Source organism: Notolepis coatsorum (genome assembly GCF_963971535.1).
Source record: "Notolepis coatsorum genome assembly, chromosome: 4".
Classification (NCBI taxonomy): domain Eukaryota; kingdom Metazoa; phylum Chordata; class Actinopteri; order Aulopiformes; family Paralepididae; genus Notolepis; species Notolepis coatsorum.
The window spans coordinates 46,865,612-46,889,709 of NC_140168.1; the positions used below are offsets into that span (position 1 = coordinate 46,865,612).

The window sequence follows — 24,098 nt, forward strand, 5'->3', positions numbered from 1 at the left end:
ATAGCAATATATTTTAGAACACCTAGATTTAGCGATAGCAATAGTAATATAACGTTAATGCAACAAAACGAATGCCTTGCTTTGTTAATCATAATGTTGATGCAGTAGCGTATGCCGTTGTGTTGACTGTAACGGACATGATAACAACATAACACTGTGTACACATTCAAATTGCGATAATCGATTCTAACATTTTCAAATCGATGCAGTTGAATTTTCCCCTTAGGATCGATGCATTGTTACACCCCTACACCAAAGTAACTGCCGGCCCACTGTGTATGTGTGTACAGCTAACTTGGCTAGCGTTATGAACAGCAGAGGTGGGCAATAGGGTCCAGCTGCAGCGCCGGACGGCCGGAGTGCAAGCGGTGTGACGTAATTGGCAGACTCGACTGTCAATCAATGGTCTACCTGACACGCAAACTCATAAACAATGTTTCTGTACTGGAGGTGTACAGTATTTCAATAGGCAACCCTGAAAGGATTATTTCTCTAGAAGAGCAACACAGCCAAAACATAGGCATTGTATGCATAAAAGGGGCTAAAGTTAAGTGACTGTTACTTTTGTAGCAGTAGTTTGATTTGATAGTTTATTTGATAGGGACAGCACATGTTAATGAACATCAAGTACAAAATACAAAATGTAAACATGCAGGGTTGTAGCAAGAGCTAATTTACACACATGCACGCACAGTACAAATATACATATTTTTGAAAAAAAAAAATTTTCACTGTGCTCCTAAATATTTTTGGGTGCTCCTAAATTTCTTTGTGTGCTCCTAACTTTTTTCATTTAGGAGCACCTGTGCCCCTAGTGAAAAAGGTTAGCGTAGAGCCCTGTGTACGCTTTTCAAGTGCCAATTGCGGTTGTCGTCCAGTATTGGCATTAATAAATCAGATGTCATGCTATTATGTCATGTTCTACAGTAGGACTTACTACTATGATACCCATTAAAACAAGTAATTCGAATAATGGAAGCATACTTTGCTGGAACGATTCATTTCAAACGTATACAGCGTGTGTGTCCGTGTATTCTTTTGTGTGCACTCTCGCGCTGACTCGTTAAGCCTTTCCCTACGCATATTAATTTCTGGAGCATTTCTTTATCCACTCTGGTTGGATGGTCTATTGTACTCGCAAATCGCTTCCTGTTGAATGGAGCAATGCAGACTCTACTTTCCCCCGTTTACTCGTCTTCACAGCCTAGAATATGACACGCCCACTGATGATGTCACGGTTCGCAAGGAAAAACCAAAAAAAATTTGGTGCCAGCTGAGCACCGATTTGTCACGTTCTGAACCAATTAATCCCGGTCTGAACGCGCCGGCCGGTGCAAGATCACGTTCGGGAACCGGCTCCAGCACGGAGCCTGGCCGGTGTAAAAGGGCTACCAGAGTACTGTCTACAGAGTTAGGTCTTTGTTGCCAAAAGAGGCTCCAAGCTTTGTTACTTGACGATATCGGGAGTCTTTGCTCCGTTGTTCCAGCTTTGGGAGATGCTTGTTCTTGTTAACAAGACGCTTGATCTTGTTGACAAATCCAGACTAGACCATAGGGAGTCCTGTTCTAGGCGATGAGTGACAATAACTGGATTGATTGTTTTATTTCTTGGGCAGTTGGGACTGCGCTTTTACTGAGCATTGTTTTTTTGATGGAAAAGAAGCTTTCATTGTCTTGCATGTGTCAAAAAGCCTTTGTCAAGAGCGCTGAACTAAACCCACGTCAGTTACATTTACTGTGGTGAGGAAGTTTGCAGTGGGGCAGGTCTGGCACGGCAATGTTTCAAGGGCAAAACGACTATTAACACAAATGTAAACATTTGTTCAGAAGCCATATATAAAAAAAAAAATACATTACATTTATTTGAGTGGCATCCTAGTTAAAATGTTCCCTCAGCTGGTTGGGGGAAAAAAGAGTATCTTGATATAGACTACATAGAGAAAACCATGTACACAAACTCATCTCTCTCTTTCCCTCTCTCTCGCATACCTCTATTTCTCTGCGTAGTAACCTGGAGGGCTTCCTGGAGGAGTTCGCCGACATCGCCAAAGAGGACCAGATCAAGAAGCTCCACGACATGCTGGGGCCTCACATGCTCAGGAGACTGAAGGCCGACGTCTTCAAACACATGCCCTCCAAGACTGAGCTCATCGTCAGGGTGGAGCTCAGTCCCATGCAGAAGTGAGTGAGCCTGGGTTAGTGGGTTAGGGTGGTGTTCAGCCCCATGCAGCAGTGAGTGAGCCTGGGTTAGGGTGGTGTTCAGCCCCATGCAGCAGTGAGTGAGTCTGGGTTAGGGTGGTGTTCAGCCCCACGCAGCAGTGAGTGAGCCTGGGTTAGGGTGGTGTTCAGCCCCATGCAGCAGTGAGTGAGCCTGGGTTAGAGTGGTGTTCAGCCCCATGCAGCAGTGAGTGAGCCTGGGTTAGAGTGGTGTTCAGCCCCATGCAGCAGTGAGTGAGCCTGGGTTAGGGTGGTGTTCAGCCCCATGCAGCAGTGAGTGAGCCTGGGTTAGGGTGGTGTTCAGCCCCATGCAGCAGTGAGTGAGCCTGGGTTAGGGTGGTGTTCAGCCCCATGCAGCAGTGAGTGAGCCTGGGTTAGGGTGGAGAGATCAAAGCCATTTAAAAAAAGGAGGATGAGGCAGATGGAAGGAGACTAGTGCTGATGTCTTCTTCAAACAAGGTTAGCATCAGTGGAGGTGAATAAATGATTGAAGTGCAGGGAAGAGGGATTGAGGAGACGATGTTGGATGTTTCACTAAAATATGACTTCTAAAGGCAGTAATACACAGGACAACTCTGGGCAACAATACCCATTTCTTTTTGCTTTAATGACATTGAAACGTCTTGTTGCCGGCAAAATCTTTGTAGGAGGAATCGCCGTGCTCAACCTTTGCTTCGCTTGGTGCGTAAAAAACCAGGAGAAATATATTTGGTAGAAAAAAAGATAGTTTGCACTGAAAAATATGATTTCCCAAACCTTTTATGTTCTCATTATGTTGCTTTTTAACCTCTTAACAGGCACCCAGAAAAGTGGCAATTGTTTTTACTTGAACTTGAGGACTGCATACTTTCTTTGCAAAGCTTAGCTTATACTTTATACTTATAGCACATGCATGAGCCTGGTCTCTTTTGAAAGTTAACATTATGAAGTTACTAATGCAAAAAAGGAAAATCACTTTTAGTGCTAATGAAATCGAGTAACCGAGGTCTGAACTTGAACTTGTGTACTCACATTTTTCTGTAGTGGTTGCAAGATTCCATATTCCAGCATAGTTATAAGCTGGGAAACACTGCTGTTCCATATCCTGAAGTCTTATGTAGTACAGGTCAAAATTTTATGAAAATCTGTTCAGAAATGGGTCTTTGAGAGACGTTTTAGTAAAACGGAAGCAAAAAAATATATAAATACCAAAATCCATTTCCTCATCCACCGTTGTGCATTCTGAAGTCTGATTCACTTCCCGCATTCGCTCGTCAACTTTCACCTAGTTCCTATATTCGCAACCCCCCCCCCCCGTTGGAAGCGTACACTTGTTGGCTAGTACAACGCTGACGAATATTTTTGATTGATGATGATTGGCAGTTCTGGAGCGTGGTCATCTGATGCACGGCGCATAAAAAGACGCTCGCCTGACATATCGTCATGTAACTCGAACCGAGGCAAGGATTTGGTTGAGTGAGGTGGCGTTCGAACAGCAACAAATGACGGCCCGACGCCGGTGCCTCTCCTGTTAAGACATTAACTCAATCAGCGCCAGAGGTCGCTGTTTACCGTGTGGTAAGAAGGCCACCGCTCTAAAGAATAGTGATACATGGCGGTGTTTGCAGGGCTCAAACTATATTTTATATCATAGCTATGGATATAAAACTATTTCCCATTTGACATCGAGTATCTATCGTTCAATTTGTGAAAAAGAAAGAATTTCTTCATCCATACATTCCCGTTTTATACCGTGGTGAATATGAGTAATCCCAGAAAACGCCACTATGCAGCATTTAGTGCATTTCACAAAAAAAAACTTGGCGTTTCTCGCTTGTATCAACAATCGGAAATCAACGCTATATTATCGGTATTATGTTTCATCATGAATGCATGAAAGGGTGGGGGGGGGGGGTGGTTTTCTATGCTTCGATCGTCACCAACGGAATACGCTACACACACACACATTACACACAAACGTTCGGATCGCGGGGAAGGGATTATTGGATCAACGCAAGATTGATACCATATAGCCCTTACCTTGACTAGGATGTACTCTAAAAAGAATATTCCAATTATCTGATCGCCATTCCAAGTATTGATGTCGATCGTGTTGCCAACATAATCCAGAACATGAACCGAGAGTGCTTTATTCTCCTCAATCCATGTGTTATAAACGCTTGTCCTGCCCGACAAGGAAAACCCGGACTGGACTTTTTAGATCGACGCACAGCCCAAGCCAGAGAGTTTCCAAGGATGTGCAATACCGGCCGCAAGGCGACAGGCAGCGGTATTGGACGTTTGCGATCTCACTCATTCCCAATGATAACACAGGCTCCCTTGATGGATTATGAATGGGAATATCGAATAAAATAGAAAACCCGGGTTTGGCGCTCAGCCGTCGGCGAGTTAACCCGACTTTATTTGTGAGTGGCGTCCAATGAGTTAAGAAAGTGCCATATATTTTTAAACGCTGAACAGGTTGTATGTATGAAGAGGGGAGGGAGGGGTCGTTTGTGTTCTGCCCCATGCAGAGGTCGGCGACTGAGGAAGGGGTGAGAAGGAGTTGGGAGAGGAAATTAAACATAAGGGAAGAAGAGGGATGGATGGATTCTCAAGAGTTCTCATTGTCTATTTTTGTGATTGCAGAAAATACTACAAGTTCATCCTGACTCGTAACTTTGAGGCGTTGAACACCAGAGGAGGAGGCAACCAGGTGTCTCTGCTCAACGTCGTCATGGACCTCAAAAAGTGCTGCAACCACCCCTACCTCTTCCCCGTGGCAGCTTTGGTACGACCCACACCTAATTTATAATTGATTGAGGGTAGAAACTATTATGTTGGATAATCTGGACAATTGATTGATATAATCTTGTCAGAGTCTCAAGTTTGCATCCACCCCTTGGACACTTGACTCAAAAGTTGTTTCAGGGTTTACAAAATCTTTGACTCAACTTTGTTGGTCAATCTAAACACAGGAAGCAGCAAGGTTACCCAATGGGATGTACGAGGGCAGCGCCCTCACGAAGGCTGCTGGGAAGCTGGCACTGATGCAAAAGATGCTGAGAAAACTAAAGGACGGAGGGCACAGAGTCCTCATCTTCTCTCAGGTAAGAGACCATAGAGAACCACACTACTCTACCTCGGAGAACCACACTCCTCTATCTCAGAGAACCACACTCCTCTACCTCAGAGAACCACACTCCTCTACCTCAGAGAACCATACTCCTTGGCTCTCGTTATTAGACACGCAAAGACAACTGTTGGCACAATGTTTGATTGTGGTTTTACTCATAGAAAAATCATTGAAAATGTATTCTATAACACATCAAGTGTAAACAAAAGCCTAGATGACATTTCCTTGTGTATAGTTTATGTGAAAGGGTAACATTTAGCTTTCTAGCTTCAAACGGTGTTCCATCCAACTCTTCCTTCGATTCCTCTGGAGACTGATTTGGGTTTATTCAGAAAATTTACCATCTTTTCTCAACCGGCACGTAATCTCTTTGCTGCCGTGTTATCTTCTCAGATGACCAAGATGTTGGATCTTCTGGAGGACTTCCTAGAGAACGAGGGCTACAAGTACGAGAGAATCGACGGAGGCATAACGGGAGGGATGAGACAGGAGGCTATCGACCGCTTCAACGGTGAGACCCAACGACTCCATACACACACACTGTACTCACTTGAAGAACTACCCTTCAAACGCACGCCACAACGCTAATGTTCCACTCTGAAATATAATTTCTTTAAAAAAATAAATGTACATTATAAAATGCATAATACAATATTACAGGGTTCGCACAAGGTCCCTGAAGTGCTTGATCTTTGTAAAAAAAAAAAGTCTAGGCCTGGAATTCCTTAAACAGCCAATTTTTTTTAAAAACCACATGTGCTTTAAAAGTCCTTGGAATTCAAATCAACCATTCGCATCGAAAGTTTTGTTCATCCATGATCAAATAATTTTTTTTTTAATAAATCTAAAGTGTAACTAATTGTCGGGAATTGGTTTTAAGCCAAAAAATAAATAAAACTCATTTAAAAGTGAATTAGATCTTTTTTAAATGCCCTTAAAATGAAAAATAGTGCTTAGAAAAGTACTTAAGTCCTTGAATTTCATTTTGCAATGTCTGGGAACCCTGATATTAATGTACCTTTTCCCCTCCTTCCTCCCCCAAGCTCCTGGAGCGCCCCAGTTTGCCTTCCTGTTGTCAACCAGGGCAGGTGGTCTGGGTATCAACCTGGCAACAGCCGACACCGTCGTCATCTACGACTCCGACTGGAACCCTCACAACGACATCCAGGTAACTGGGAATTCACATTTGCGTTTTGTCTTTTGCTACGTGTATTGTTGTTGTTGCTTTGTAACTATTATTATAATAATCTTTTATTAATAAAATGTCCCTGGTTAATTGTAGAGGCTCCCAGGTCCCATTCATTAACCGCACCCCTCTCTCTCCCTGACCAGGCCTTCAGCAGAGCCCATCGTATCGGACAGAACAAGAAGGTGATGATCTATCGCTTCGTCACCAAGGCCTCCGTAGAGGAGAGGATCACTCAGGTAAATTATCTACTCTACAGATCACTAGGTAAACTATATACCCTACAGATCACTAGGTAAACTATATACCCTACAGATCACTAGGTAAACTATATACACTAGTCCTACAGATCACTAGGTAAACTATATAAAAACAATGTCACGGTCGAATTCAACATGTCTCATCTCTCATTTTCTCCTTCCTTCCCTCCGCCCAGGTTGCGAAGAAGAAGATGATGCTGACCCACCTGGTGGTGCGGCCCGGTCTGGGCTCAAAGACTGGCTCCATGTCCAAACAGGAGTTGGATGACATTCTCAAGTTTGGAACGGAGGAGCTCTTCAAGGACGAGTTGGGGCTTGGTGGTGGAGGTGAGAGAAGTCGGGTCAGATTGATGGATGGATTTACGATGGGGGGACAGATGGGTGGATGGATAAGTCGAGGACAACAAGAGAACTAGATGTCCTCGTTACAAGCTTAAGACCTCCTCTTTGTCCTAACCTTAAGCTTTCCCTTTTATTTGATGCACCTGCCCTTAGTAATTTCAAGTGTACAGAATATTACTTGTCATGGTTGGATAGATACGTTTGTCGACAAGGGAAAGTGAGAGACTCCTCATATCAGGACAGGATGGATGAATAGAGAGGTGGTTAGTGTGTGATGGAGTAAATCTTAAAGGACGAGGAGAGCGCAAGAGGCGGCTTTCATTCTTTTTTTGTGCACTTTAACTATAGAAAGGTCCTCGTGCCTGGGCTGCAACACAAACACTGCCACGTAGGAAATGTATACAACTGTAGGTTACTTTCGATAAAAACATCCGCTAAATGAATAATGTAAATGATTGAAATGTAAACATGGAAGACATGGCTTTTCCCATCTTGGGGGACGTTCATAAATCTGTACAATGCGTTCCACACATTCCTATTTCCTACTGGGAGAATTTTGGCTTTGCTGCTTTTCTCCGCCTGCATATTGTTTCTTTCCGTGGTCTTGATCACATTTCCCTGAATGTCCACATTTTCAAACGTGATGTTTTCTCTCTTTCTCCCTGTAGGTGAGAGCAAGGAGGAAGACAGCAGTGTTATCCACTATGACGACAGAGCCATCGACAGTCTGCTGAACAGGGACCAGAGAGACACAGAAGACACGGAGGTCCAGCAGAGCATGAACGAGTACCTCAGCTCCTTCAAGGTGGCTCAGTACGTGGTCAAGGACGAGGAGGAGCCGGTGAGTACACGTGTGTGTGTGTGTGAGACGAGGAGCTGTTGACTCCCGATGGGATGTGGAGAATGTAGAGGGTAGAAATGTTGGTGTAGATGGCAGTGGGGATGTTCAGTGTTATCATACTAGATTTTAACATGAACTTCTATTTGTTAGTTTTTATTAACTCTTGTCTAATTCACAATATAACTCTCGCTTTGTCGTCCCATCTCTCATCTTCCCTGATTCCTTCCTCCATCTCCTCATTTCTTCCTTCCTCATTCCTCCTCTCATACCTCCCTCACCACTTTATGCCCCCCATACCTTGCTCCTCTCTCTCTCTCTCTCTCTCTCTCTCTCTCTCTCTCTCTCTCTCTCAGGAGGAGGAGGAGGTGCAGAGGGAGGTCATTAAGCAGGAGGAGAGTGTGGATCCGGACTACTGGGAGAAGCTGCTACGTCACCACTATGAGCAGCAGCAGGAGGACTTGGCCCGCAACCTGGGCAAAGGAAAGCGCATCCGCAAGCAGGTCAACTACAACGACGGGTCGCAAGAAGACCGAGGTAAGGGTAAGCCAAGAGGATGGATGAATGAATTGTGTTCTTGTCTCTTATGCCATTTCACCTGTTTTTCTTTTTTTTAATAGAGTAAGACCGCCACATGGTGGAGAGTAGAATAGAGTAAGACCTCCACATGGTGGAGAGTAGAATAGACCGCCACATGGTGGAGAGTAGAATAGACCACCACATGGTGGAGAGTAGAATAGGCCTCCACATGGTGGAGAGTAGAATACACCTCCACATGGTGAAGAGTAGAATAGAGTAAGACCTCCACATGGTGGAGAGTAGAATGGACCGCCACATGGTGGAGAGTAGAATATACCTCCAGATGGTGGAGAGTAGAATAGACCTCCACATGGTGGAGAGTAGAATACACCTCCACATGGTGGAGAGTAGAATGGACCTCCACATGGTGGAGAGTAGAATAGACCTCCACATGGTGGAGAGTAGAATGGACCTCCACATGGTGGAGAGTAGAATAGAGTAAGACCTCCAGATGGTGGAGAGTAGAATAGAGTAAGACCTCCACATGGTGGAGAGTAGAATAGACCGCCACATGGTGGAGAGTAGAATAGAGTAAGACCTCCAGATGGTGGAGAGTAGAATAGACCTCCACATGGTGGAGAGTAGAATAGACCTCCACATGGTGGAGAGTAGAATAGACCTCCACATGGTGGAGAGTAGAATGAACCTCCACATGGTGGAGAGTAGATTAGACCTCCACATGGTGGAGAGTAGAATAGACCTCCACATGGTGGAGAGTAGAATAGACCTCCACAGGGTGGAGAGTAGAATAGACTAGAGTAAGACCTCCAGAGGGTGCAGAGTAGAATAGACTAGAGTAAGACCTCTCCAGATGGTGGAGAGTAGAATAGACCTTCAGATGGTGGTGAGTAGAATAAACCTTCAGATGGTGGTGAGTAGAATAAACCTTCAGATGGTGGTGAGTAGAATAAACCTTCAGATGGTGTTGAGTAGAATAGAGGGAGGGAGAGAGAGGGGGATGGAGAGGGAGAGAGAGACTTGCTCAGGAGCTGCTTTACCGCTGTTGTAAATTACTGTTTTTGATCTATTGTGATGTTTCTTCTTCACTTGCCCATAGGGGCTATATCCATGTGATATCGGGCTATACAAATAAATTTGATTTGGAAGTCATCCCTAGCTTTAACACATTAATTGCCAAAAACGAGAATTCTCGTTTCTGTGCCCCAACCGTACAGTGCCATAAACGAAGATTCTCGTTTCTGGGTTGTTTTTCCTTTTTATTTTTGTCTTCAATGCATAGTGGGAATCCGAAGGTGCAGTACCGGCCGCATCCTACCAGGCGGCGATATCGAGCTACATTTCTAACATTGTATCCTGGGCTGTGGAATGACCCCAGGTCTCAGATTAAAAAAAAATTGTTCTCGGGGAGGCGCACAGTTCAGCCGGTTACATTGAAGCCCGTCAACTATGCTTGATCCGTATGTTATGGTCTTCATAACGTCGAGCAAATGGGGATTTGATCTACCAGATGGCGATCAAGAAATTGGAATATTCTTTTTGGATTACTTTCGGCCAAAGGTAAGGGCGATTTGACGTAAATTCTAGCTTGATCCTGCAATGCTTTCATAGCGATCGGGCTGATAACCGTTTTTAGTGTTCAATGCGAATGCCGTTACTGACGCTCGAATAATCAGAAACGATCTGTATCCATGAGCTGTGTGTTGATTGTCGGTTCATCATCCATGTGTGTGTAACTTTGGTTGCCATTGTCAATTTGGGCACGATTGTATCAGAATAATCCCACAATGTACAAGTGCACTGATAATATTTGTGTCCTTTAAACATTGTCTTTATGTGGACATAAATAAAGATTCTAAATGTGTGCGGGGGGGGGGGGGGGGGGGCTCATTAAAACTGTGTGGGACATTACAGTGTTTTTCTGCTCACTCGCAGCAAATTCCTCTTATTTCCTGTAAGTTAATTATACAGACGAGGCCTGGGCGTGTCCACCGCCACCATGAGCAGAGTGCTGCATTGTACAGCAGAACCCATGATGCTTTGCATGGCCACCATGATCTTAGCCCGCTCTGCAGCAGCCGCAAAATGTCGGCGCCCACACACACACGCACGCACGCACAGTGTCATATAATAACAGCCTTGTGTGTGTGCATGCGGGTGCATGTGAGAAGCGGCGCGTCATAATGTATGTTTACTGTTTAGTATGTGTGATTTGCTCGTCCTAGTTTCCTCTTTGTTACGTGTCTCTTATCCCCTGGTTACTAGGCCTGCAATCACCTCGCACCCGTTCAGGTGACGTGACATTACATTTAGTTTTGACTGCACCTCTAGTAGTGGTTCATTTCTAAGCCTAGTTCTCATTGCTAGCAGTGTTTGGGGCAACCCTGTCTGATCTTCAAGGCAAATTATTAATATAAAATGTATTATATATATTTTATGATTTTCAAAAAATCTATTTGTAAAGCCCGCAATCACACGTTAATGTCCCCATGGGCTGGACAAGTCTTCTTTAAACAAGTCAAGAAGAAACATCACAATAAATCAAGATAAAAAAAAACATGATTAAATCCAAATGAATATTGTCATCGGAGATGACTTGATGATTTATAACCCCACCTCTCGTCTTTTATCTCACAGCTGATTGGCAGGATGATCAGTCCGATGGCCAATCGGATTACTCTGTGGCCTCAGAGGAGGGAGATGAAGACTTTGACGAGCGGACGGAAGGTAAGATCATCTTTATGTTTGTGTGCAGTGCAGGCATGTGGTCAATGTTTGTATAATAGTGTTGGTACTTAAATGATAATAGTGTGTTTTCTGTTATCTTCGCCTGTTTAAACGCACTATACTGAGGCTCTTGTTAGTTGAGTGTGCGCATGTGGTCACTGTCCTCACCTCTTCTCATGTCTTCTCCATGCAGCCAACTCTCGCAGGCCGAACAGGAAGGGCCTGAGGAACGAGAAAGATAAGCCACTGCCCCCTCTGCTGGCCAGAGTGGGAGGCAACATCGAGGTGAGCGGCACATTCCCTACTTACAGCCATGCTAGTTTTTAAGAGATTTAAAGGTGACTATGTGTTTTTTATTCGTTAATATGTCACTGCAATTATACAATAGTGGTGAAGAGGCCATTAAAATTATGGCAAAAAAAATTCATAAGTAGGACTAGAACATTACATTACATCAGTAAGTCCAATGACCTGCTCCATGGCTTGGTGCTATTTGTTTTGCAAATGAAGGATGGTCAGTTTAAAATATTCAAAATGCACTTCCCATAGACTGAAAATTAATGAAAAGTGTTGCTTATTCTACTGGAAAAGGCCGATTTAGCGCAGACGTGAACTCTTCTTGGTCTTGTGGTCTCCCCAGGTGTTGGGTTTCAACTCCCGGCAGCGGAAGGCCTTCCTGAACGCAGTGATGCGCTATGGGATGCCTCCCCAGGACGCCTTCACCACCCAGTGGCTGGTTAGAGACCTGCGGGGCAAGTCTGAGAAGGAGTTCAAGTGAGTTTACCTGCTCGAGTCAACTGAATGGTGGGAAAGTTAACCTTGTTTTGTTTTTGTTTACTTTAATGGATTTCAGGGGATACTTTTTTTTTTTTTTTTGAGCGTTAACCCATTCAGGTGTCATTAGCTATAGTATCGTCATCATTAGAATGTTCCAAGTTCTCAAAATTCTAATCTCGCAAAAACACCCGAAAGGGTTAATGGCAAAACTCAGTCCAGTTTCCAGTGTATATGGTATTATGGAGACTCTTCTTAACATTAATGTGATTTTAAATTAGATTCCGTTTTGTCTAAAAGAAGCAGGAGAGACTGACCACGATAAAAAAAAATCTCAATGTCATCTTCCCCCTCAGCCCTTGTTGTTCGTTCGTTACACATCCTGCCTCTGCACACCTCGAAGGAGAGACTAGTCTGTGATTTCTTAGTCTACAGTGTATTGCTGTCTTAGTTTCCTTTTCCTTTAAATGGGACTTTTAACAAATATTTTCCTTGATCTCTTTTTCACATCCTCTGTATCCCCCCCTTTCTCATCCTCTCCTCCACCTCTGCTCTCTTATACACCATGTCTGTCTCTCTCTGTCTATATCTATCCTTCTCCCTCTCTCTCTGTCTCTCAGAGCGTATGTGTCTCTGTTCATGAGACACCTGTGTGAGCCCGGTGCGGACGGAGCGGAGACCTTCGCAGATGGTGTCCCCAGAGAAGGTTTATCGCGGCAACACGTCCTCACCAGGATCGGCGTCATGTCTCTCATCCGAAAGAAGGTAGCGTCTCTTCCTTTTTTAGTTGAGATTGAGAGTGTTGAAATCCGTTTGAAACCTCAGTAGGTAGAGCGGTCGTCTGGTAACGGAAGGTTCCCGGTTCGACCCCCCCCCCCCCCCCCTGGAAGCGTGTCGGAAGTGTCCTTGAGCATGACACTTAACCCCTAACTGCTCCCTAACTGCAGGTCGGCATCTTGCACGGTCTCCTCCACCGTCTGTGTGTGAATGTGAGGTATATGCTGTAAAGCTGGATGTAATGCAGTCCATTTACCCTTTTTGGGGGTGTGGTGGAACCGGAGAGGTTCATCTTCATGGTTGATACAGATGTATTGTTAAAACATTGGCTAATCGAGTACAATTTAGTAGTTCAGTAGAGGACTTGACTTGTCTCTGTTGTTCTCTCCCTGACCTGGTCTCTGTTGTTCTCTCCCTGACCTGGTCTCTGTTGTTCTCTCCCTGACCTGGTCTCTGTTGTTCTCTCCCTGACCTGGTCTCTGTTGTTCTCTCCCTGACCTGGTCTCTGTTGTTCTCTCCCTGACCTGGTCTCTTTTGTTCTCTCCCTGACCTGGTCTCTTTTGTTCTCTCCCTGACCTGGTCTCTGTTGTTCTCTCCCTGACCTGGTCTCTGTTGTTCTCTCCCTGACCTGGTCTCTGTTGTTCTCTCCCTGACCTGGTCTCTGTTGTTCTCTCCCTGACCTGGTCTCTGTTGTTCTCTCCCTGACCTGGTCTCTGTTGTTCTCTCCCTGACCTGGTCTCTGTTGTGTCTCCATGTCCCCTGACCGTGTCTTGGTTGTTCTCTCCATGTCTTGGTTGTTCCCTCTATGTCCCCTGACCGTGTCTCTGTTGTGTCTCCATGTCCCCTGACCGTGTCTTGGTTGTTCCCTCTATGTCCCCTGACCGTGTCTCTGTTGTGTCTCCATGTCCCCTGACCGTGTCTTGGTTGTTCCCTCTATGTCTTGGTTGTTCAAGTTTCAAGTTTCTTTAATAGTTGTCATACAGAAGTACAGAATACTTTTATACAAAATGCTTCTTACTGTTACGCTCCAGAGACTGTGCTAGACAAGATGGTATGAAATAAAATAGTATGGCATGTAATAGAACTAAAAATAGAAGTCGCAGTGTTCAGTATAGACATATGTACAATGATCGATGCAGAATAGAAGTAACTGAGTTACCATACAATATACTATGCAATGTACTAATATACAATACTATATAGTACAAAGCAGAAATGGGATGAGGTACAATTTACAGTAAGGTGTACTAGTTGTAGTGCAAATCCTTTACCAATAAATATAAAGTGTGTTTAGGTGATCTAAAGTGTGGAGAGTGGGTTCCCTCTGACCGTGTCTCTGTTGTGTCTCCATGTCCCCTGACCGTGTCTCCGTTGTGTCTCCATGTCCGTGTATTGGTTGTGTCTCCATGTCCCCTGACCGTGTCTCCGTTGTGTCTCCATGTCCCCTGACTGTGTCTCCATGTCCCCTGACCGTGTCTCCGTTGTGTCTCCATGTCCCCTGACCGTGTCTCCGTTGTGTCTCCGTTGTGTCTCCATGTCCCCTGACCGTGTCTCCGTTGTGTCTCCATGTCCCCTGACCGTGTCTCCGTTGTGTCTCCATGTCCGTGTATTGGTTGTGTCTCCGTTGTGTCTCCATGTCCCCTGACCGTGTCTCCGTTGTGTCTCCATGTCCCCTGACCGTGTCTCCGTTGTGTCTCCATGTCCGTGTATTGGTTGTGTATTGGTTGTGTCTCCATGTCCCCTGACCGTGTCTCCGTTGTGTCTCCATGTCCGTGTATTGGTTGTGTCTCCATGTCCCCTGACCGTGTCTCTGTTGTGTCTCCATGTCTGTGTATTGGTTGTGTCTCCATGTCCCCTGACCGTGTCTCTGTTGTGTCTCCATGTCTGTGTATTGGTTGTGTCTCCATGTCCCCTGACCGTGTCTCTGTTGTGTCTCCATGTCTGTGTATTGGTTGTGTCTCCATGTCCCCTGACCGTGTCTGTGTATTGGTTGTGTCTCCATGTCCCCTGACCGTGTCTCTGTTGTGTCTCCAGGTGCAGGAGTTTGAGCATGTGAACGGTCAGTGGTCGATGCCCTGGATGGCTGAGCTGGAGGAGAGTAAAAAGGCTGCAGCAGCAGCAGCGGCGGCCGCGGCGGCAGCAGCTCATCCGGAGTCCCCCGGCAAGACCCCCTCTACCGGGACCCCCGCCGACACACAACCCAACACACCTGCCACAGGTAAGACCCCCTCTACCGGGACCCCCGCCGACACACAACCCAACACACCTGCCACAGGTAAGACCCCCTCTACCGGGACCCCCGCCGACACACCTGCCACAGGTAAGACCCCCTCTACCGGGACCCCCGCCGACACACAACCCAACACACCTGCCACAGGTAAGACCCCCTCTACCGGGACCCCCACCGACACACAACCCAACACACCTGCCACAGGTAACGGCCTGCGTCCTCTCCTTCTGTCAAGTGTCCCTGCTGAGGTTAACCGCGCGCCACCAGACACAAGCTGGTCAATATTAAACCAACTTTGTCCTAACTTTGTCCTAACTTTGAACTTGAAATCTGTGTCAAATCGATAAAAAGGGTAAATATTTACCCAGAATGGTCAGTTTTTGTATTCACCTGCTACGGTGGCAGGTGGAGCAAAAATTTCCCTTTTCCCGCTTCCTCTAGTCTAGTGTGCTGCCACTGCTATGTACCTCTGCTACCAATTCCTCCTCTGCCTACCTGTACTGCTCCATCTACACCTCCCATCCCAGACCCCCATAACCCCTCGCTTTGCTTCTGCCTCCCTGTCTGGTCCTAACCCCTGTCCCACTGTCTGTGCTCGCCCTCCCCAGCCCCCAAAACGCCCTCCTCCTCTGCCAGTGGCACCCCTGCAGACACCCAGCCCAACACCCCCGCCCCAGGTAACCATTCCGCCTCCTGAAACTATGGCAACAGGGCCGAGACTGCTTTGTTCTAACTGCCAGTGTTACCCTACATCAGATTACATTTTTAATTTTTTTACCTAGTTTTAAGTATATTGAAGGATTACCATTAGGGATGCACCAATCCAACCGATACCTGTGCTTTGGGGTCATTGGAAGAATTATTGAGACATAATACATTTTTCTCTAGAGTTAACATGTCAAATATTTAGCTAATCAAGTCACTTTTCTTGTTGGATGTGCTTCTTGGTATCGGATTTAGTATCTAGGAAGCTTTCTGAGTATCTTAGCCTGGTATCGGACCTGGTATCGGTGCATCCCTAATTACCATACATGTTTGGTTAATCCATACTACAAACACAACATCCATGAACCTGTCACTGTAGATGGTTTAAATGAAACATCATCTCTCGTTAGACACTTAGACTGTGGTGCATATGGCAATGTTGAGCTGGTGGGTCTTTCTAGAAACGCTCTAAACAGAGGTTTTTATTCAAGCGGACTATCACAGCGGTTTTTCACTTGTCTTTCTAGCAGACGACCTCGCAAAGAACGACGAGGCGGCGAAGGATGGAGAGAAGGATGTGAAAAAGGAGGCAGACGGCGAGAAGGACGGCAAGGAGACAAGCAAGATGGAGGATGAGGTAAAAAAAGAGAGCCAATATTCTGTGGTTGAAATAATAATAAGGTCCGGTCCCCCTACCTTCCTTCAGATTGATGCATTCATAATAGATTTGTTGCAAGTAAGACCTCCCTTCTGATAAATCTCCTTCAAATCGATTGCTGGCATAAAAACAATGGAATATTAGTGAAGTTGGTGGGATATTTTTATGAATTTAACTATTGGAGGATGAAATCACTGAAATAACCCCCAGGTTATCCTTTTCCCCCAAGAGCTCCATAGAAAGAAACCTGCTTCGTCTTGGTCCTTGGTCCATGAATGACACTACACTCTCCTTCACATATTACACTTTCAGCCATTTTGATCTTGATTCTTAATCTCCTCTCCTCCAGGTAATAGCCATCCCGGACGAGGAGGAGAAGAAGATTCCGCCTCCGGAGCAGAAGAAGGAGAAGGAGAAGAAGGATGAGAAAGATGGAGAGGAGCCCATGGAGACTGACAAGCCCACCAACGGAGAGGCGGAGAAGGAGAAGGACGGCGAGAAGGAGAAGGACGGAGAGAGCACAGAGAAGAAGAGCGCGGAGGGAGGGGAGGAGACTAAGACTCCGACGGAAGCCAAGACGGAAGGGTCGGCGGTCAATTCGGAAGACTCTGACGTCAAAGAGGTCAAAGGTAAGGGTTATCTCTCAACATATTTCCTATACGGGTTTTAAACTGTTTCTGTTCGACTACGGGTTTTCTATTTATTCAGATGTGCATTAGAAGTTGAATTGTATTGTCTAACGTCTCTCACTCTCTTCTGTTGGACGTCCAGCTGAAGACAAGAAGGAGGACAAGGCAGAGAAGATGGACACGTCTCCCACGGCAGATGAAAAGAAAGGTATTTGGCTCCTTTTAATATTTTTTTTATCCTTACTGCCCATCCCCTCGCTGTTTCCACATCCTCGAGTTTGAATCCTCGCATAAAACAGGTTTGTAAACCTGTGTAGATGGTATTTACTGACCCCCCCCCGTCTCCGGTTCTGTCCACAGACCAGAAGGAGGTGAAGGAGGTGGTGAAGCCGGAGGAGGGAGCTGCTAAGCTGCAGAACGGAGACGGCAGCAAGGAGGGAGCAGCGGCAGCGGCTGCAGCCATCGAGGAGAAGAAGAAAGCCAAGACCAGGTTCATGTTCAACATCGCAGACGGAGGCTTCACAGGTACACACGCACACACGGAAAAGTACTCGCAGGCTATCAGTCGGTGTAACACACTGTCAGGCGGGCGCACACACACACACACACACATAGACACACGGACTAGTTATAATTTTGCGGCATACTCAAGAACTACTAGCAGGGCTTGACATGAACTTTTTGGCTCACTAGCCACTGTGGCTAGTGGTTTTCCAAAGTCACTAGCCACTCAGCATGTTCACCAGCCAAAAATCCCCACACTCGTGCCCCCACCCAAAAAGTGTCAGTAGTGTGGTGTGTGATAAAATAACATCTAATCCAATAACATCTGTCCCCACCCGAACATCCCACCCACCCAGACAGTCACACTTTACATTCTCTGTTCCTGTGTAGCTATTTGTGTAATGACAGTATAACAAGTATTGTACTTAGTCATTGTTGCAATGTACTTACTTACCTTGACTGAGAGGGTGGCCAGGACTGTTAGTCTCGAGCCCTTATGCTTCTTAATGTTAAATGAATGTGGCTAGCTAGCTAACAAACACCGTAATATTAGTTTAATAATGCACGTTACATAATACATGTTAGTTTGTTTAATACTTACTCGCACATCCACAAATAGTCGGTGAAGGGTCTGCCTTTCTTCCCCATTGCGTGAACGTTGTGGAACAGCACCTTCAACTTGTCCAACTGAGCCAATTTCATTGAGACCAGGGATCTCACCGCAACACTCTCCTCTAACGCAGTGGTTCCCAAACTGTGGTGCGCGCACCCCTTGTGGTGCGCGAGCTACCTCTAGGTGGTGCGTGACATGAAAAGGCTAATGGCGTCATTTTACTAATAAATATATAACTAATATACATTATTTCAAATGGGGATTTTCACTGTGTAAATCATGAAATTCAAGAAACGTTTTAATAAAAAACGTACGTTTTAATAATAATAATAATAAACAAACGTACGTTTTAATAATAATAATAATAAACAATGTCTCGGGCGAGGTGCGCTTCGTCTGTGCTGATGCGCTCCGCTCTGCATGGAGTCTGTCTCCTCAGGTCTCCTATATGCGGGCTTAACAGCGGGCCGATGACGGTAGCGAGCGCGAGCCAGTGCGCGAGCCAGTGCATTAATAACTTCCTGCCAAAAGCGCGCGACCAGCGCGGGATTGTGGCACTTACAACATGCAGAGCTGGCTAAAAACAGGGAAACTGTCGGGTGAATCTAAAGTCAATAAAAGTATGAAAGAGGACAGGAGGAATTGGAGAGAAGCGGAGAGCAGCGTTTTAGAGTGGAGACAGAGAGTGGTGATGACAGCTGGAGCACAGACACAACAGCCCGGTGGCTCTCCACCAAGAAAACAGGGTAATAATGACAACGATGTGTGTTCTATAATTATGATATGTGTGTAGTGTTCTGATAACGACTATTGGTGAAGCGATGTCGAGATTCATTTGGTTTGGCAGCGAGAGCTAGATTTGCAAGAAGCATGCAGCCGCAGAGCAGACAGTTGTGCACGCACAGTGCAATACTCCAATTCAGCCATTGGCAATTCTGCTGAGCTTCCCCAGACCGGGATGAGAGCGCCGCTGGCTCTGCGGCTCTGCAGTTGCATACTATTGGTATGTGCTTCGTTGGGAGGCGGAGATATAAGTCATCACGCAACGTTTATATTTCACGATAATGTTGCCGTCTCTCTGCCAAATTTCTCAGTTATTCGCTTGATATAATTAATACAAATGTCCAATATAACGGAATTCGTTAGCTCATAAAAATGTGATTATAACACACTGTTGTTTATTAATGTCGGCTGACTGCCCACAGACACCTATTTGATTTAAAGTCAGCAGCAGCACGGAGTCTCTGGACTTATTTATTTATTATTTTTTATGTTTGCATTGGGGAGTGCGTGAGCTAGGTCGGCAGGTGACGGGGGGTGCGCGGCCAAAAAATTTGGGAACCGCTGCTCTAACAGACCAGTCTTCGCCCGCTTGGTAGCTAGAGTATGTATGTGGCCGTTTGATGTTTCATGATCCTTTATTGTTTCTAATTTGAAATTGGTTGTGCCAATAAAAAACGACAAGCTTTTGGACTTGCCATACATACGACAATCAATGCAGAACATGAACTTCTGCTTTGGATCATATCCTAGCCACTCGCGACCTGAGCGCCACTTTTCAATGAACAACCGTTTTTTTTTTGGCCTCCTCTTGTACTTTGTTCGTGTTTTAGGTCTCGGTCTCATTCTCTTTTCTCTTTTTTGTTTGTTGATGGTTTGGTTCACCCGGTCTTTTCACACCCACAATATGCCGCCACATTGTAACGTTAGCTAACTGTCTGTAATGTAAAGTAAACTATGGATGAGTCGGTCGCACTAACCAGTTGAGCTATTAACGTTAACAACGTTCGTTCAGCTGTCAGCTGTCACACACGGAGGCAACACAACGCACGCGACAGGCGAAGTGGATGGGCCAATGAATGAGCACACAGTCCTCGTGGGAGTTGTAGTATCACCTGGATTGACTTAATTATTGCAGATGCCTTTTGTAGACTACAATGTTTTTTTTTCATAGAAAAAAAGTCACCCGCCACTTTGGCGGGTAGAATGACGGAGTTACCCGCCACTGCCGAATTCTACCCGCATTTGGTGGGTGTTACTGTCAAGCCCTGACTACTAGGAATGTCTGACCACTAAGTGTGTCTGACTCTTGCCACCTAACCTGCACGCTACAGCGTATGGCGTATATCATGCCAGTTAGGGTACCTTGTGTATACTGCACCTGTGTATACAGTTTGCTTTACTTTACTCAAAGTATATATTCAGATTCTAATTCTTTATTATCCATATTTATTGTAATGTATAATATAACATACAGACCCTCATCTGCACCTTTTGATTACACCGTTTACTTTCTCATATTCTTGTATTCAGAGTTAATTATGTTTATCTTTATTTTTATTATAGTTTCATTGCCTATATTTATATATTTATATTACCCTGCCCATACCTGTACCTCCTTTCCCCCCTCCCCCATGCTGCTATGACACCTGAATTTCCCCAAGGGGATCAATAAAGGAATATCTTATCTTACTAAAGAACATTCACCCTGAGCTTTATTCATTATATCACTGACGACTTTCCTCCACGCTTCATTCCCGTCTCTTCCTTCATCTGTTCCTTTTGTATCTCTCTCCCTTTTCTCTCCTCCGTCTCTCTCTTCCTTTTCTCTCCTCCTCCATCTCTCTTTCTCTCCCTCCCTCAGAACTCCACTCGTTGTGGCAAAACGAGGAACGCGCTGCCACGGTTACCAAGAAGACCAATGAGATCTGGCACCGTCGCCATGACTACTGGCTGCTGGCCGGCATCATACAGTATCCTTTCCTCTCTGCGTTGACTTGGTTTCGGTCGAGCGCAGTGTGACCGGTCATAACATTGTTTGTTTGTTGACCGTAATCTTAACCGTGTGACATCTATCAGCTGACTGGGGGCAGAGTTGTACCCAAGTCATTATAAGGCTTGCGTTAAATTGCAGTCCTGTTTCTTAAGTGTCAACAGACCACAGGGTAGACTTTTATTTTTATATATTTCCTGACTCCCCGTCCCTGGAAGCAAAGTGGAAAAGTCTTGAGCCTTTACGAGTCTGAGGTCCTCTTGATATGGTTGTTAGTAATGATAAACTAGCGTAGGCCAGCAGTTGTCCTTCTCCTTGTTGCGCTTGTTTTTCCTTCACTCTGGCTCCCTCTCAAGACACGGCTACGCACGCTGGCAGGACATCCAGAACGACGTCAAGTACGCCATCCTCAACGAGCCCTTCAAGGGCGAGATGAACAGAGGCAACTTCCTGGAAATCAAGAACAAGTTCCTGGCCAGGAGATTCAAGGTAGGAAGGGATGAAAGGAATAACCTTGCTTACCCAATCTATAGGTTAATAGGCTACAGATTATAGGCTAGGTTTACTTTTTTGATTTTTTTTTTTTATAAGTGTGGCATCCAACTAGAGAGAGCGAATGTAACAGTAAAGGCCAATAGTAATATACAATGGTGGTTAAACTTGCTATAAAATATATGAATTAGTACTACTGAGTAATGGGGCTAATCAGATGTACAGAGTTGTAATATTAATATGTACAGTGAAGTTTTCTTACTAATGTGACGGCCGGGGCTCCCTTCCACTGGTCAAATGACTTACTCGTGAGTAGTACGCTCTTGGGTAAAGAAAGGCAAGGTCCACAGTGTAAAGTTATCCGAATGGTTTATTTCATAAGTCTATTTTACAGAAGTGATCCTAAGATATACTTTCCTAAGTATTCCGGTCAATACTACTACAAGGTAAGAAAACTGTATTTTCCCAGTCTCCAAATTCACTGCCGACTCGACACATGAAGACTCCTTCGCAATGTGGGAACCGCAAATCCACTGGTGGGCTCCTGGCTTCAGTCCTCTGTTCGGTCCTCTCCAGTCTGGTCGAAGATTCAAAAGACCTTGCTTCTTCTTCTTCTTCTTCTTATTTGAATTTCCGGCAGAGTAGACTCATCTACTAAAGAATCTAGAATGTTCGGTTTATGACATCATTCAGAGCCTTCACGAATGTTCCAGAGCCTTCCATCATGATGTCATACGGTAAGTCCGGAATGTTTTACACTCTAGCATATTCTATTCTACCATGACATCGCCCCCCAACGTTCTAGAAGGTTCTAGGTGCCAGTAGGCTCTATCATGACAAATACGACGGTTCAATGACTTTATCTAAATCCAATCAATATTAAACATTCGAAATAATAATAATAATAATCATCAAAACACTCAAATGGCCGTTACACCGGCCCCTAATTGGGTCTACGCAATTACAAAACAAGTAACCGGGTCAGTTGAGTGGTGCCAGAGGTCACTAGTACGTGGCACACCAAAGGAGGACGGTCTTTACCACCGCCTCATGCCGCCTCTTGGAGAAGACAGACCTGGGGGCTGGGTCTATCTAAAAATGGTCGTCTTCCTCGTAGGCCGCTTGGTTATTAATATGTAGAACCGTAGGATGGGGGAGCTGGCAGACTCTGCAGCGACTCTTCGCGGGGCAGTTCTTGCTTAGGTGACCCCGTTGCAGACAGCTGAAACATAGGCCTTTACTCTGGAGAAACTATCTTCTCCTTGTGAAGAGCCTTCTTCAGCTTGGTGCATTGCTCCATGGCATGCTGTTCTCCTTGGCAGAAGAGGCAAGGGTTGGAGAAGGCGCGGAGGGTATCGCCCTCGGGGCGCGCCTTAGCCTCTGCCGGGTGCTGAACTGCTGTCGCGGCGGTGGTGAAGCTTCCCCGCACGTCGCCATTTCTGGAGGTCCTTTCGTCCTTGTGAGCCCTAGTTTGACTCCGGTTTCCCTCTGTGAGGTTGCCAAAGAGCGGGTGTAGGGCTTCCTGGGCTTCTAGGTTGACAAATTCGACGAGGTCGCTGAACTTGGCGCTACGCCTCTCTTTCCTCCGAAGCGCCTGCTGGACATGGCTTCTCTACCGCTTTCTCTGCTCTAACAAGTCAAGTCAAGTCAAGAGTTTTAATTGTCACGGCATACAGGTATACAATGAAATGCGGCTGGTCTTGCCCGCGACGATGTGCAATACAGTGGTACAACATATAATAGAATCCAATAAAAATACAGTGGTACAACATATTAATAGAATCCAATAAAACAGTGCAATAAACAGGTACATGGTGTGCCATCTCGGTATCTGTACATTAGTATTTACAGAGCATATAGGACATGCTAGGTAGCTTTAGTAGTGCAATACACTGTTCCTGATGTTATACTACTTTAAGTGGCCTTTCCTCTGGCCATAAGTGTGCGTGTGTGCGGCATGAGTGTTAAAGTGGCTGCTAGTGTGTGAGCGTGCTCAGCGTGCGTGTCGTGTATGTGCTTGTGTGTGCTTGTGTGTGGATAGTTCAGTTTCTGTGTCTCTCAATGTTCATTGTTCAAGGCTCTGATGGCCTGGGGGAAGAAGCTTAGCCTAAGCCTCTCCGTCCTAGTAGCTGGGGTTTGCAGGCGTCTGCCTGACCTCAGCAGCTGGAACAGGCTGTTATTGGGGTGGTGGGGGTCTTTCATTATCCTGCAGGCTCTGGATTTGCACCTCTTGTTGTATAGAGCCTGCAGGGGAGGTAGCGCAATACCCGTGGTACGCTCGGCTGAGCGCACCACTCTCTGTAGGGCCTTCTTGTCCTGTGCCGTGCTGTTCCCATACCAGGCAGTGATGTTTCCGGTCAAGATGCTCTCTACAGCTCCTGAGTAGAAGGACTGGAGTATCTTCCCCGATACTCTGAACTTCCTTAACTGTCTCAGGTGGTAGAGGCGCTGCTTCGCTTTCTTTACTACTGTGTCTATGTGTGTTGACCATGTCAGGTCCTCTGAGATGTGGACCCCCAGGTACTTGAAGCTGCTCACCCTGTCCACGGTAGCCCCGTTAATCATCAGTAACGGAAGCTTGGCTGTGATGGCCCGCATATTTGATATGCTGTCAAGCTCCTGTACGTGCTCCACGTCTGTCATGGCGTGGAGGCATCCAGTGAGATAGAGGCCGAAGGAGCGGAGCGCCCCTCCGTCCTCGGGCTTGATAATAGGCCAGTC

At 45.7% G+C, this 24,098-nt stretch overlaps 1 protein-coding gene across 6 annotated transcripts in view; it reads left to right on the forward strand.

Annotated features, from left to right (window-relative positions):
• chd4a (chromodomain helicase DNA binding protein 4a) overlaps window positions 1-24,098 on the forward strand; it is an 88,046-nt gene that overhangs the window by 58,933 nt on the left and 5,015 nt on the right. Inside the window, exons 19-39 of one of the 6 annotated variants that reach the window (XM_084311709.1) lie at window positions 2,008-2,181; window positions 4,846-4,987; window positions 5,175-5,306; window positions 5,726-5,843; window positions 6,376-6,500; window positions 6,665-6,757; window positions 6,955-7,105; window positions 7,789-7,961; window positions 8,315-8,501; window positions 11,133-11,222; window positions 11,416-11,507; window positions 11,863-11,996; window positions 12,617-12,761; window positions 14,808-14,991; window positions 15,612-15,680; window positions 16,236-16,345; window positions 16,716-16,995; window positions 17,138-17,203; window positions 17,356-17,520; window positions 20,757-20,865; window positions 21,242-21,374. In XM_084311709.1, the coding sequence (XP_084167835.1) occupies window positions 2,008-2,181; window positions 4,846-4,987; window positions 5,175-5,306; window positions 5,726-5,843; window positions 6,376-6,500; window positions 6,665-6,757; window positions 6,955-7,105; window positions 7,789-7,961; window positions 8,315-8,501; window positions 11,133-11,222; window positions 11,416-11,507; window positions 11,863-11,996; window positions 12,617-12,761; window positions 14,808-14,991; window positions 15,612-15,680; window positions 16,236-16,345; window positions 16,716-16,995; window positions 17,138-17,203; window positions 17,356-17,520; window positions 20,757-20,865; window positions 21,242-21,374 (2,872 nt within the window). The remainder of the gene's footprint in view (window positions 1-2,007; window positions 2,182-4,845; window positions 4,988-5,174; window positions 5,307-5,725; window positions 5,844-6,375; window positions 6,501-6,664; window positions 6,758-6,954; window positions 7,106-7,788; window positions 7,962-8,314; window positions 8,502-11,132; window positions 11,223-11,415; window positions 11,508-11,862; window positions 11,997-12,616; window positions 12,762-14,807; window positions 14,992-15,611; window positions 15,681-16,235; window positions 16,346-16,715; window positions 16,996-17,137; window positions 17,204-17,355; window positions 17,521-20,756; window positions 20,866-21,241; window positions 21,375-24,098) is intronic. The other 5 variants (XM_084311710.1, XM_084311711.1, XM_084311712.1 and 2 more) reach the window with 5 other exon arrangements.